Source organism: Cinclus cinclus, chromosome 15, assembly GCF_963662255.1.
Source record: "Cinclus cinclus chromosome 15, bCinCin1.1, whole genome shotgun sequence".
Lineage (NCBI taxonomy): Eukaryota > Metazoa > Chordata > Aves > Passeriformes > Cinclidae > Cinclus > Cinclus cinclus.
Window position 1 is genome coordinate 1,510,951 of NC_085060.1, and position 14,863 is coordinate 1,525,813.

Consider the following 14,863-nt stretch of genomic DNA (forward strand, 5'->3'; position numbering starts at 1 on the left):
TTTCTACCAAAGATTCCCGTGGGCTGCCACTATGGCAGCTTCCAAGAGTATTACATTTCCATGAAGGGAGAAATATATTTACTTGAGAAATTTAATGAGAACTGTCCTTTTAAATTTTTTCCTCATTCGTGTTATTTACGGGTCTTTTAAATCAAGATTTGCTGCCCTTAATTATGTAATCTATAATCACTGGCCTCAGCCTGATACTGCATTAGTGAATCCAAGAGTGCCACGAGAAGAAGCTGTTTGTAACCTCCGAAGTGAGGACAGCCTGATGAGAAATCCTCCTGGGGAAAAAAACCATGGCAGGGACTGAAACAGAGCCTTCTTTTTTTTCTCCTTCTTCATTTTTTTTTTTTTCCCCTCCCCAGCAACAGAAGGTATCAAAACCGAGCCTGTTGAAAAGGACAACATTTCGCTGTTGTTCCTTTTTGTGATCTCAGCGTAGCCCCGGGTGCTAATCGGCCTGTCAGTCTCTAATTGCAGAACAGCGGTGTCAGGCACCAGAGAGCCCTGCTGGCTCCCTGCGAGCCGGGAACGGGCACAGATCCCTCCTGGAGCCCAGCAGGGACAGCAGAGGGTCCTGGTGGGGTGGGCTGGGGGCAGAGGAGCAGCTCCGGTGGGCTCCGAGCATTCCTGAGCCCAGGGAGGTGTCTGGCTCTGGGGAGGGGGAGCAGCTCTCAGTGCCAAGCCTTCCTTGATATCCTGCATTTATTTCATGACCCTGCTAAAGCTCTGGGGTTCCTCCCCGCTGCCCATGACACAGCGCGGTGCTCACTGCAGCAGCCCTGGGGATCCGCTGCTTTCCAGCAGAGCTGACGCCCTGCTGCCACAGTCAGCAGTGGCCTGGGCACTCAGTGTGTCACTGCAGGGCTCCAGGGAGCTCCCATCCAGCCCAGGTCTGGGTGACCTTCTGCTCCCATTTCTGCTCACCAAGGACTGGGGCTCTGCCTGGCACCGGAGTCAGCTTTCCTCGGGCTGCCCTCTGGATGCTGCGGGATGTGCACTGATAACCTGCTTGTGTCTGGAGAGGGTTTTTGGAGGTTTATGGGACCAAGCTCAGGTCGGAAAAGGTATCAAGAGTCAGGGCTTCTCTTGGCCACTCTGCTGCTGTGCTCTGCTGAATGTCTGCCAGGTCAGAGAGACTAAAAGTTTGACCTCTTCCTTTTCCAGCAGGGCTCATCTTAACTCACAGAAGGATACAGATGATCCAGCCTCTGTGGGAGTTGGGGAAGAAAAATGGAGAAGAAAAAGGAAATTTTTTTCCTGGTTCTGTACAGATTTGGAGGTGTGGGACTGGGACAGACTTTTGGGGAAGTCTGCCTGGAGCAGGGATCGGGGCGTGCTGGGGGAGCCACGGTGGCAGTGGGACTGAAAACCAATGTCCTCGTTGCCCCCCAGCCTGAAACTGCCCCCCAAGCCCCTCAGTGGGAACCAGGGGAAGACAATTTGTGCTCTTCAGAGAGGTACAGCTGTGTCAGGACAAGAAAAGCCTTTGGGGGTTCAGAGGTTGTGCCCTGAGGCTCCAGGCTGGAGGAGCAGGACAGGGCCATGGGCACGCTGCTCTTGGCCAGCCACGTGCCAGTCCCAAACTCTTTGCAATCTGTATTTCCCAGTTTGCTCACCCCAAGTGGGAAATGAGCTATTTCTAGCCTATAGACTGGATATTGAAACGGTTCTCCCCACGTAAGGAATGCAATACAAACCCCATCATTTCGGATCTGGATGTTTTTGGGTTATGTTGCTTGCAGGGACTACACAGTTTGGATTCAGCTAATCAAGTAGAAGTGTTTACAGAGCCCTCTGTGTGTCCTCAGGCTTCAGATGCTACCACAGGAGTAAAATACAAAGCTGGCTTTCTATTTTTAGCAGCCAGTCTCTCCTAAGCTTTACCCCCTCTCCTAAAGCTCCCATCCATAGGCTTGTGGGAATCTTCTTCATCTAGGCTCATGTGTAGCCAGGAAAGCTCACCATTTCTGGACCTGCTGTGTTTTATTCAGAGGCCTCTTGTTCTGGGGCTCGAGTCCCCCTGAGCTGTGCCAGCAGCACGGGGTCCCTGGGCTCTGGCCAGGCTGAAGCAGGACCCTGGTGAGGCACTGGGTGATCACAACCCTTCCCTGTGGCCAGTGACCCTGGGAAATCATCCCTCAATAGCCCCTGGGCCAGCACAGACACGGGAGTGAGGCAGGGAGGTGGATCAAGCCCTGGCTAAGGCGATTTGGAAGTCTGTGCTGCAGCTTGGTGATGCAGTGACTTAATGAAGCTGCTGTTGTCACAGGGCCCGGGGACACAGGCGGTGGCTCCCAATCAATGCTGAGAGGTTAATTACACATTTACCTGAGCAGCAGCTTGAAATCCTCACCACGGAGTCAGGGCTGGGGGGGACTCCTGGCTGCCTTGGCACCTGCAAGTGTGAGCAGCACCAGAAGTGTGTGTGTCTAGCTGGGTGCCCCCCATAGCTGGCTGAACCTTGACAAGCTGTTTGCTGGGATTTTTGGGATGTTCCCATCCCAGAAATCGGTTCCAACTTGAAATCAAAGCCAGAACTGCAGTAGTTCACAGCCAAAAAGGAAAAGAAAAAAAAAAAACACAACCCCCCCCCCCAAAAAAAAAAAAACCCAAAAAAGCTCTTCTCTGTCTTGCTCCTGAATGCTGCTCCTTACCTTTCAGCTGGAGCCATCCTGCCTCCTTCCACCCGAGATGCCCACAGGGCAGGTGGTGGTGAATTCACCCTTTTTTAATAAATAGGTTTTAATTAACTTTTTTTAAAGTCCAGCTCATTCCAATTAGTGGAGGGTGACTGCATTTGTTCTCTCTGAGAGTGGGAGAGAGAGCACTGTGTTTTCAAGACCATCTGCTCATGAATCCTTAAAAAAAAAAAAACTCGAGAGAGGAAAACAAGCTTTAGCTGGAGGCAGGGAAGGGTGAGGACACTCTGGTAGCCAGCAGGCCTGGCCAGCCAGGGGGGCCCAGGGCTGCCACAGGAGCCAGGGTGGTCCTGACAGGATTTTGGAGCTGGGCAGCGCTAATGAGCTATGGGAGAAGGGACTGGCAGTGCCTGGGTGAGGGAGAAGAGGGGCAGCAATCCAGAGGGCTGGGTTCTGGCAGCCTCAGAAATGGGAAACTGGTATCCCAGTGTGTCCCAGGATTTTGTAGCTGGCTGGAGGGGAAGTGCTTTGGGGTGCTGTTTTAAAGGGAGGGTGTGCAGGGAATCTGGTGCCCTGAATCCAAAGTCCCAGTCCTCTGGAGTGGGCAGGAGGAAGGGGCTTTGTTTTCCTGATGCCACCAGCACCTGCAGCAAGATCCAAGGGTCTGGGGGTAGCTGGAGAGGGGGGTGAGGACAGTGTCTGGGACAGCTCCTTCCCCTTTGCAGTGGGAGCTGTAGTGACCTTGTTTCAAGCATCCACACCTTCTTCATTTATTCCCCTTCCTTCAGAATTATCCCCCAATCCCAAAATCAGATGGGGTAGCTTTGAGAGCTGCAGAAGAGCCGAAACCTTCCTAAACTGCTGCTTCTCCCCATGGTGCAAAGACAAACTTGTCAGTGCAGTTGACTCAGCCTCTCTTCCTGTGCCCTGCAGGGGGACGATATCTTGGACCGCAGCTCGGAGCTGATCTACACGGGAGAGATGTCCTGGATTTACCAGCCTTATGGACGGAACCAGCAGCGAGTTTTCTTCCTCTTTGATCACCAGATGGTTCTCTGCAAGAAGGTAAGGACACAGCTAAGGGCGTGCTGTGGGCAGGCTTGCCAGTCCAAAGTGGGTCTCAGGGCACGGTGGTTGTTGGCTACACGTGCAGGAGAGGATGTGAGAGCCCTGAGGAAGGACAATCCACCCGCTCGGGGTGGGGAGCACACTGTGACAGAGGGATTTTTGTGCTCACAGCAAATCCAACCTCTGCTTGCTCTTTTCATGCTTTTATCGCATGTGCCCCTGGTTTGGCTCGTTGCCTTCCTTCTCGTTTTAGGTTTTGGCTGCAGTGTATGATCTGGGATTAGATAGCCCCGCAATTCCTGTATGAACTACAAAACCTGGCACTGGGGCTGACAGCCCAATTGCTGCATTGAGATCGTGATGAGCAGCAGCCAGGCTGTGCTGGGTGTCTCTGCTGGTGCTTGGGGAGAGGCTTTTGAAGCCTCATCCTCCTGTCTCTGTCGTGCTGGGTTTTACAGGGCCCCTCCCTGCCCTGGAACCCATGGAGAAGGTGGGAGGGCAGTGCAGGATGCTGGTGCTGGTGTGCTGTGGTGTTAAAAGCATCAGGTGAGCTGTGATCTGCCCAGCAGCAGCTCTGGTACCCCTGTGTCCACTGAGGTGACCCCAGCTCTCTGTCACCATGTGACACAAAGGGACAGAGCTCCTCAGTCCTGGCTGTGACAGCTCAGGATTTGCTGTCACTCCCTGCAGCCGCACAGAACTGTGCAGGGAGGTGTCCCTGGGACAGCAAAGGGCTGCGTTCCTGTCACAGCTCCTGGGCTCAGGACAGGCTGAGCCTGGCACCCTCCAAGGAGGCAAGAAGGATGTGGGTGGCTCCTGACTCAGCGTGGCATCACTGCCCTCTCCGTGGCCCGGGCACTGCAGTGGGTGGCACTTGCTTCTCCTGAGTCATGGTTGACCGAAATTCTGCCTTCTGGAATGTCTGTGCTTGTTTTTCCCCTCCTCGTTGCTGTGCCTTTCCCTCCTTGCCCAGCCCCAGAGCAGCAGTGAGAGCTGTGATGAGTCTGGAGGTGCTCGGCCTCTTTCCTTCTTAATGCTGACCTCCTACTCTTGGATTGTGACCCTAAATTTCCAATTCAGAAGACGGCATCCAGTCTGACTTGCACTGGGTCTGGTCCAGAGAGGTATTGAGCATTCCCTTAGCTCTGGGAAAATCAGGGCTGGGATTTCCATGGTCATCAGCAGAGTGCAGAATGGTCAGCAATTCACTGGCAGTGCCTTGCCATATGTGTATAATCAAGAGAAAAATGCCTGTTCTGAGATGCTGGCCAATAATTACCAAGAAATGAAGGCAATCCTGGATGATGGCAACACTAAAAGATGTTGCCTTAAAAGCATGGGGTCCACTTTCCTTATCACCCTGAAGTTGAGAGAGTTTGACAAGGAGATGCTTTAGATTTGCAAATCATGGTACTTAACATCCAGGCCTGTGACACGCTGTGACCACTTTGGGGATGCTCCAGGTTCTTAGAAGATGAAGATCTTCTTTTCCTGTTCTGGGTAATAAGTTGAATTCCCCCAAAGGCCTCCAGGCCAGTGTGGCACAGGCTGGGAATGGCAGTGTGAAATAGGAAGGGTTAACAGAGTTACTGCTCTGAATTCCACTTTTCTTTCACCAATAGCCGAGCAATCCTTGATGGGGCCCCGTGTTTAGTGTTTTCTGACAGCGCAGAAAGATCAGTGACTGCATGAAACACATTTAGTTTTCATTTGTGCTCTTTATGTGTCTCTTGTAATCAGGAGGCAATGCAAGCTCCAGCTTGTGGTTTATTGCTGTTGCTGTCTCCCTTTGAGCTGCCTGAGCAAAGCAGGTTGGATGGGAAGCAAAATGAGAGCAGTTTAATAGCAGTAGCCAGCCAGCCAGCCAGAAACAGCGGTGCTACAGGAGATGGAGTGAAGAAAATAATCCTGTCAGGCTACATTGCAGTCCGGGTTTCCAAATGGGAAGATAAAAGAGACATTTCTGAGTCCTTTCAGTGGAATAAGGTCTAGCTCCCATGTAGCTTCTGTTGGAAACACCGAGGTGATGTCTGCACCAAAACAATGACCCTACTTTTATTACAGGCTAAAGAGGGCCTGTGGGACCAGCCAGAAATCTTGTTTGCAAACTGGGACAGTTCTTACTACTTTCAGTGGGATTTTGACTTCATCAGCACGTCCCAGCCCTTCTCTTGTTCTCCCAGTAACACAGATCTCCACAAAATGCCACGTTTTGGGTCAGGACTGAGCCCAGGCTGCAGCACGGTGGGGAAATGGGTCAGGCTGGGTTTCAGCAGCTCAGGAGAGACTCAGTGCTGGCCTGACAGGCAGAGCCTGCTGCTGGAGCTGGGCTGATTCCTGGGGTAAACTGTGCAGGGCCAGGAGCTGGACTCTGATGATCCTTGTGCAGTCCCTTCCAACTCAGGATATTCCATAATTCTGTGAGGAGGGTATGGAGGCGACCAAAGAGAACACAGTGGCTTGGTCACAAAGTGTGAAATGAAGTTTTTAGAAAGCTGTGTTTCCCCAGCCCCAGTGACAGACCCCTGTGCTCTTGCCCAGCTGATGCTGTCTGCAGGCAAGAGGATTCCGTGGGACCACAGAGCACGGAAGGGAATTTGGGTGCTCTGTCAGTCCCTTGGCCAGCAGACAGCCAGGGAAGGGAAGTCCAGCAATTAACAGGGTGTAGATTAAAACCAATCATGAAACAGCACTCAAGCTTTCAGACAGGGGTACACCAGGGAAGAAAACATTCCTGTGAAAGGTCCCAGAGCCTGGAATGTTGGGTGAGCCTTTGCAGGGCTGCGCAGGTGATGTGCCCTGAGTGGTGGCACAGGGGTCTCATGGCACAGGGGGCTCGTGGCACAGTGTCACAGGGGTCTCATGGCACAGGGGGCTCGTGGCACAGTGTCACAGGGGTCTCATGGCACAGGGGGCTCGTGGCACAGTGTCACAGGGGTCTCATGGCACAGGGGGCTCGTGGCACAGTGTCACAGGGGTCTCATGGCACAGGGGGCTCGTGGCACAGTGTCACAGGGGTCTCATGCTGACCTGGAAGCTGCTGCCCTTCCACTGCCTGGGGGGAGCAGAGAGGGAAGAACAGGATCTGGAGGAGCCAGCAGTAGGAGTGCTAAAATCCAGAAAGGGCTGAATGTAGAGTGCTCCACCATCTGTGTGGTTGTCTGGGCTGGGATCAGGTTTAGCCTCCTGTGACTATTCAGGTTTGCAGGATGCTCTGCAAAACACTCTGTGCTTCCCTTAATGCTCCTGGGATTGCAGTGGGTGGAAATTTGGCCCACAGGCAAACCTTCAGAGCTGAAAACTTCCCCTTGCTGCTGTGGCCTTTGATCAGCACCATGTGAAGCCCCTGGGAGCAGCTGCAGAGGCCAGCAGAGCAGTGACGTGGCTGCACAAGGGTTTCCCATCTCCTCCTGTTATCAGTCCTTTGGAAAGACACTCACCCTGGCCTGGCTGCTCTGCAGCCAAAGGGATTGGGCTCGGGGTGGAACCAGGCATCAAAATGCCAGTGCTGTTGCACTAAATCCATGGAATGAAAATAGCAGTGCCACACAAACGCTGTCAGCTCAGCCCTCCCCCTCTCAGATCCCACACTGCAGCTCCATGAGGATGAATCAAACGTCTCTTCCCAAACTCAGGAGACAGACAGTGCTGAATAATTTGGCAGGGATGTGCCGACCTCCCCAGCACAGCTGTCCTTGTGCAGGAGAAGTTACATAAACCCAGAGCGCCGGCATCTCGGCTCCCCTGGGACGCTCCTGCCAAGGATGGGGTGGGACTTGAGTGGCTGTGAGGGTTTTGGGGGAGCTGGGACATCCCCCTGTCCCTGACAGGATCCATCCTTCAGCTCATTCCTGGCTGGGATGAGCAGATCCCACTTCCCTCAGCCCCAGCTGCTGTGTCCGAGGGCTCAGAGCAAAGCTAGCAGGTGCTGGCATCCAAACTCTTAGCAGATTTATTTTCTGATATCAAGGATATTTATGATAAAAACACTTCAAAGGGTTCATTGAGCTTTAGGGTCTCATTTGGACCGAAGAGAGGCCCAGTGGGGTGCTGCACTGAGCTCTGCTGTGCGTCACTGTCACTGTCCCATCTGAACACTCAGCCCACTGTAGGGTTAAATTAAATGCACAAATGCTGCAGAAAACTGCCCCCTCGGTGTTCAGGAAAAGCAGGCTGGGCTGCTTTTGTCAAAGGGTCTCTGTAAGGTAAATTAAACTTCAAAAACGTAGGCTCGGAATCTTTTTTTTTTTTTTTTAAAAAATCAAGGAACATTGAAAGCCCTCATGACTAAAGATACCCAAAGACATGGCAAAGTGGCAGTGTGCCACTCTCTCATTGCTCACGGCAGGCTGGGCAGAGGGAAGGGAGAAAACAGGAAAATCAGGACAAAATTTGAGGAGTACACTGGAAAACTCTGCTCTGCAGTCAGTGCCCAGGCCAGTGGGAAATCACAGACAGGGGTCTGAGACCCACCCACACCTCAGTGCAAAGGCAACTCATCCTCTTCCAAAGCTCTGCCTTTCCCAGGTCCTGAGCTGGGTGCAGTTTTTGCGAGCCCTGGCTTAGTCTTAGCCTAATTGCAGCCCCAGTTGTTCACTGGTTCAGCTGTTCCATGGTAGCTGCTCCCCCTGGGCAGGGCTGGCCTGGGCTGGGTCTGTGTCTGCTCATCCCTGGGCACTGGGGAGCATCTCATCTCTGCTGAGTGATCTGCACGGATTGCTGCTTTTCATCCTGCCCTGCACAGACACCCCCAAACCTCATCCTGGGCATCCCTGGGAGCTCCTGGAGCTCTGGCATCCCTGGGGCTGTGCCCATTCCCTGGGGAGCCTGGGCAGTGCCAGCACCCTCTGGGTGAGGGAAGAACCTTTCCTGATCTCCAGCCTAACCCTGCCCTGGCCCAGCTCCAGCCATTCCCTGGGTGCTGTCCCTGTCCCAGGAGCAGAGACTGGAGCTCTGTTGAAGACCTCACTGAGGTCTCCCCTCTCTGAACAAACCAAGTGCCCTCAGCTGCTCCTCCAGGCCCCTCCAGACCCCTCCCCATCCTCGTGGCCTCCTTTGGATGCTCTCCAGTGGTTTAAAGTATTTTTTATATTGTTGTGCCCCAAACTGTCCCAGCTCTGGAGGTGAGGCCAGCCCAGGGCAGAGCAGGACAATGCCATCTCTGTCCCCAGGACAGGAATGTCCCTCGTGGCTCCAGGGCACTGCTGGTGTTCCGTGGAGCTGGTGGAGATGGAGTGATGATCCCCAGTGGAAGAACCACCCTTGCTGCCTGTTCCTCCTGCTCCCTGTGCCTCTCAGGGCTGTGCTGTGCTGCCCACAGGTCTCCTGTGCCTCCCTTAGCTCTGCCAGCTCTGATCCCAAGGCATGGGAAGTGCTGAGCTGTTCCCACACAGCTTGGAGCTGGTAGAGATCCACCATCAGAGCCCTCCAGCGTGTCTCTCACCAATTACTTAGAGCTCCCCATTGATCTGGACAATAAATAAATGTCATTATCCCAAGGCAGAGCTGGGGAAGAGCTGAGGGAGAAACATCATTTCGCCTGGAGTCCCAGGAGCTGCTCCCACAGGGCCTGGCTGCATCCATGCCCTCAGAGCACAGAATTCTTCCCCGAGTCATTTTGAAACTCCTTTACCACTGGAATACGCAGGGTTTGATAAATGGGAGCACCAATAACCTACATATGCAGTGAGGAACTTGTAATGGATTATTCTGTGGCTGGCATCTGCTGTCCTGTCAGCTCCTAAGAGGGATCTGATGACTCAGGGCTGGAAATGGCTCTTTGTGCATTTGTGATGATTTGTTCTAGGCAGGAGAAGTCGGGTGTGACCTAGCACAGAGTAAACCACAGCTCCTGAGAAAAGGCACATCCTAAATCCAGACCTGTGGGAGCAATGATGGGTAGGACTGTGGGAGACAAGAGATCTCTGAAGGCAGGTCTGGGAACTTGTGGATTATTGCAAAGGATGTGGGTGAAAGGGCCCTGCTTGGAGCTGCCAGCCACAGCTTGGAGCAGGCGTGAAAGAGCAAGAGCAAGACCAATAGTAAGAGTAAGAGCAAGAGAGTAAGAGCAAATGTAAGAGCAAGAGAGAGTAAGTGTAAGAGTAAGAGCAAGAGCAAGGAGAAGAGTAAGAGCAAGTGTAAGAGCAAGAGAATGAGGTTCCCGTTACAATACAATAAATTTTCTTCTGTGCTGAATATTCTAATTTTCACTGACCAATCTGATACAAGATACAAATCCTATAGCATCTACATACAGCCTGTAAGAATCACTGTATTACTGTGTTACGTTTTAAACCCTAAAAGCTCCTCTTTGGACCCTTCTGCCAGGCTGGCAGGGTCTGCTCTGACCTTGGAGCTGTGTGCAAGCAGAGGGAATTGTTCAGTCCAGAGGGAATCACTTCCAGCTGCCCATACTATTGTTTTCCAGTTTTTCAGTAACTAAGGTTTGCTATCTCAAAGATGGCTTTTATTTAAATCTTGATTATAGTTTCCATATTCTCAAAGTCTTTTGCCAGGCAATCATGTTGAGAAGGTTTTCCTGTTTGATCTTCCCCAGCAGAAACCCTTGCTTGAGACCTCCCCATCCACCCCTGTGCACCAGGAGTTCACAGGAGGAATATAGAACTCCTGGAATGCTGCACACATGGGGTGAAGGTCTGGGACCAGGCCAGGTCCTCTCAGGAGCTCATGTCCACCTCGGGTGCCCTGTGCTGCTGAAACCCCTGATGGATTTGGTTGTGATGCCATTTTGCACTGGTGACTGTAGATTGCCCTCCTTGTCATTGTTCTTTTTTCCCCTTGAGTGTCCTGGGGGGATTGGACCTTTCCTCTCCCACAGGCAGTGCCAGGCACAAGGAGCTGTGCTCTGGACTAGTGAAGCAGGAAAAAAGTTAAAAGTTGTAAACGAAAGAGCAGAAGAAGCAGCACAGAAGGCAAGTAGGGGTCAAAGAGCTACTGGGCAGTGATTTGCAGGTGCAGCCCTTCCTGCAGGTGTCTAAATCCACTACAACAGGAGCAGAATTATTGTGGGAGCCCATCCCACCTTCCAGGTTTTCCAGTAAAGCTCAGCCTTGCTTTCCTTATGGTGGCTACAAAGGAGATTCCTCTCCTTCCAAGCACTGTTCCATGAAGTCACCTTCCCCCTTCCAGAAGGGGACAGAGATGGGGGTGGGAGCAGAGGGGGTGGCCCAGGCAGGTCCCAAAGCAGGGCCAGCCCCGAGCACCCCAAGAGCAGAGCTGTGGGGGGCTTATGTAACGTGTCAGAACTTGGCTTTGTGCTCCTGTCAAACCACTTTTTCTGGCTTCATCTTTTCCTTGTGAATCCTTAGTACAGATTACGTGAACAGAGCGCAGAGCATTATTCAGAAAAGCTTAATTAACCTCAGCGAGGGGAAGAAAAGGAAATCGTAGAAGCTGTAGGGTAAAAAAAGATCATATTTAGACAAATAAGTGCAAATGACCCAGATGCATCAATTTCCTTTAGAGGCAGGCAGGCAGGCTGGATGCTGTGCAGAGGCTGCAGGTCTGGGCCACTGCTGCTCCTGCTGCCATCCCCGCACTGCCCCAGGTCCTGCTCATCCTACCTGCTCCCTGCCCTGCTCCATCTGCCACCTCCTCACTCAGCATCCAGCTGCAGAGCTGGGAAGCACCCCGGGAGAGCAGCATTTCCCTTTGCAGGATTAAGCACACTCAGATCATCTCTGATGGGTGTTTGCCTAACCTTCTTTTGAAAATCCCCCAGGAATGTTGTCCCAAGACTTCCCTCTTTTGTCTGTTCTAGGGCTTAACTACTCTTCTACATAGAAACATTTTTTTTTTTCCCCAAGTTTCTAATACTGTTCTCCCTTGTGGTAAATTAAGCCAAGCCACAATCAAAATGGAGAATAATTGATCACCAGCCTCCTTAAAAGAGGAGCAGCTTTCACATACTGGAATACCAACAGCACATTCCTTTTTAGTTATGGCCTTTCTAGATTAAATAGCTCCATTTCTTTGGCCTTTCTCCACTGATAAGGTTTTGAGAGTCTTTTTGGGGGTTTTGATATTTTCTTGCTCTTACCTGATTTAACTACAAGAAATAATCTTGTGTGACATTCAGTGCAGAGCAGCCAATGGTCACCCTGGCTGAGCCACAGGCAGGACAATAAACAGGACCAAACCAACAGAGCCAGCCTGTGAACAAAGCTATATCCTAGAGATTCATAATTTCTTCATTTCGCTCATCTGAATTCTCTCATTTATCCCTGGATATCCAGGAGCAGGAGCAGCATTCCTGTCCTTGCAAAGCCAGACCTGCTCTCAGCTTCTGTAGCAGATAAATCTCCATTTTCATGCACAGATCTGCTTTGTGCTCCTGCCATGCAGGACTTACACCAGGCTGCTGGAACAATCCATTTCCATCCTCAGCCTCACAGCTGCTTTCCTTAACCTCATGTTTTCTTTGACTCCATGGATATGCTGGGAAAAGGACAAAACTGTGCAGGACAGAGTGGTGTGAGGAGCAGCAGGTTCCTCTGAGCACTGCTCAGACATCCCTTCATGGCCTCTGTGCTCTCTCAATTTCTATCCTCTTGTCCACATTCATAAAAAGCTCCTTAAAACAAGGGTTTGGCCTTGTTTGCTGTCTGCTGCAGATGAATACCTGAATTTTCTTGAGCTCAATTACAGTGCAAGGTGTTTGAAGAGGGCCCTTCTTCACTAAGGAGCTGAGCAGTGTCTGTTATTCTTTAAAAGCTGTGATAAAATATCCACAGATCAAATAATTAGTGTGCTTCCCATATTATGGGTGTTAAAATTCAGTCAGTTGGGAAATAATATCCATTCAGTGAGTGTTGGCAAGAAGAAGGGAGAATGATAATAGGAACTGCTGAGCCCATTAAAAATCAAATTATCCAGTTACAGTTGTTAATCTGTGGACTGAATTTCCTGGAACCAGCTGTGGACAAAGTCCTCCATGTCCAGGCACGTGCTGCTCATGAGATGTTTGTGTGGGGAATCAAGTGCCTCTTATAAATTCAGTGTACCAGTGTGGAGTTCATGGCCAACAAAGGAGGAATAGTCTTTCTTTAGAAGGAAAGCACTGGGAGAAAAGATGATCCCTTTCTTCTGGAGTCATTCTTGAATTTCCTTCTCCAAATGCCAGTGGGAGACAGGCAAATGTCTGTGCCAGACAGGAGCTTTGTGCTGTTGTCTTTCCCTTGCTCAGGCTCGTGGTGTTTCCTCCTGTGCAGCTGAGCTGCTGCTTCCCCACTCCTGCTTTTCACCTGTGGGGCCATTTGATCTCCAGAGGGATTTGTGGGATTCTGTTATCTCCTCACTGCTCCTTCAGGAACTCCTGGGCAGCCTTTATCTTCACATCCAGTGCTCAGCAGCTCAGGAGCCTCACCAAAGACAGGGACAGCTCCTGCTGCATCCCAGGAGGGGAAAGGTGTGCACCAGCCCAGTCAGACATGTCCAAACCCATGGATTGTCCTCTGTAAAGCAGGCACTTGGCAGTAGCTCTTAAAAATAACTCATCATGTTTTCTGGGTCAAAATTGGGGAGATAAGAGGGGGAAAATGTATTTAGTGTGTGTAAGGAAAGAGGCAGTGCACAAAACCTGGGATTTTCAGAGCTTGTGATTGTTGATTCTTTATGAAAAAAATCTGTCCACAATCATGAGAGTTGTCTGGAAAGGTCCACTGGATGCATCCTCACAGAAGCATGGTCCCTTGGGGTTGGTTCTGAAGTTCTCAGCAGCAGTGGCAAGGGGAATGGCTGCTGTGCCATTTCCTTAAATCGTGTTTTGAGGAGCACATCCTTGCTCCTGTGAGATGTGGCATCAGGTATTTTTGGGGACGTGGTGCAGATAAATGTTCTCTCTGAGAAGAAGCCCCAGCGTCCCATTAAACAGGAGTGTGGTGCTGACCTGGCTGATCAGGCTCCCTGTGGCTCTTTCCACAGCACCGAGGGAGAGAAACAATTTTTCAAGTTAGCACGAGACTGAAAAGATTTTCTGTTGCTTATTCAGCCTGAAATACTTTTTTTTTCTTACATTTTGGACTATCACTATTTCAGGCCTACACAAGAGGAAGGTTTTTGTACAAGATATCTATTAATGGAATTCCCTCACCTGCCCAGAGCATTCCAGAGGAAGGAGTCAGGATTTAAAGCCTGTGAGCTTCTGGCCAGTCTTGTGATAGTTAATACTGTCTGGCAGATTCATGAGCAAGTTTGCTAAATCATTATGATGTAGAGTTTATTTTCCAAGATTAATTTGTTTAAAATAATACCTACTGCTTATCTTGAGAAAGCCTCACTGCTAAATATTATTTCAATAAATAAATGTTCTACATTGCCTTCATTTTTCCTCTCAAATGAATCCTCTGACATGGCATTTATCTTTAGGGCACTCTGAAAAATCCAAAGGTATTTAGATTAAATTGATTTACTATACCTAAATATTGCTTTTGAGAATGGTTAGAGGAAGGAAATCTTGATTGTGTGTTGCTGAATTTGGTTTTAAATAAATAGAATCACCTTGTGTGGCCATGACTAGAGAATTAACATTTTGTTTTCTGATGACCATCTTGTGTTATCTGAGATAACAGGCACAGAGATGTGGGGCCAATGGGCAGTTTACTTTTCCCTTCCCCACACAGAGAAATGAGCTGTTGCTGAAAAACAGGGAATAACCAACTGAGAAAGGAGATGAGCATGAAGGGGTTTGGTTGAAAAGGTTGTAATTATCAGAGAGAGAAAAAGAAAAAAATCCAGGGTGGAATGAGACCAGGAGTGCTTTGAGCTGAGAATCAGGGTGGTTTCTCACACCTGAGCTGTGTGTGGATGGCAAATGGGCCCCAGGAGAAGGGTGTGGAAAACATCTGTCCTGGGCATCCTGTGCCCCACACTGCTCACCCTGGGCAGCAGAACCTCCCAGATGGAAATGCTGCGACTGCCACCTGCTCAGAGGCATTTCTTTGTGCCTAAAAACTGAGTGTTGCACCTCAGGGATATGTGTTTTGTTCCTCTCTGCCCATGGGCTGCCCTCTTTGGCCAGCAGGACATGTGTTCCCAGCAGGGAAGTCTGGAGGGATCTCACCAGCTTTCACCATCACTTCTTTCTCTTTCTCATCTCTCCCAGGAGCTGAAGGACCTGACCAGATTTC

General features: G+C 50.6%; 1 protein-coding gene across 1 annotated transcript in view; it reads left to right on the forward strand.

Moving 5' to 3' along the window:
* The window catches only part of ARHGEF9 (Cdc42 guanine nucleotide exchange factor 9), a 158,388-nt gene that overhangs the window by 132,323 nt on the left and 11,202 nt on the right, over positions 1-14,863 (forward strand). The window contains exon 9 of the mRNA XM_062502669.1: positions 3,582-3,713. Coding sequence (XP_062358653.1) covers positions 3,582-3,713 — 132 coding nt within the window. The remainder of the gene's footprint in view (positions 1-3,581; positions 3,714-14,863) is intronic.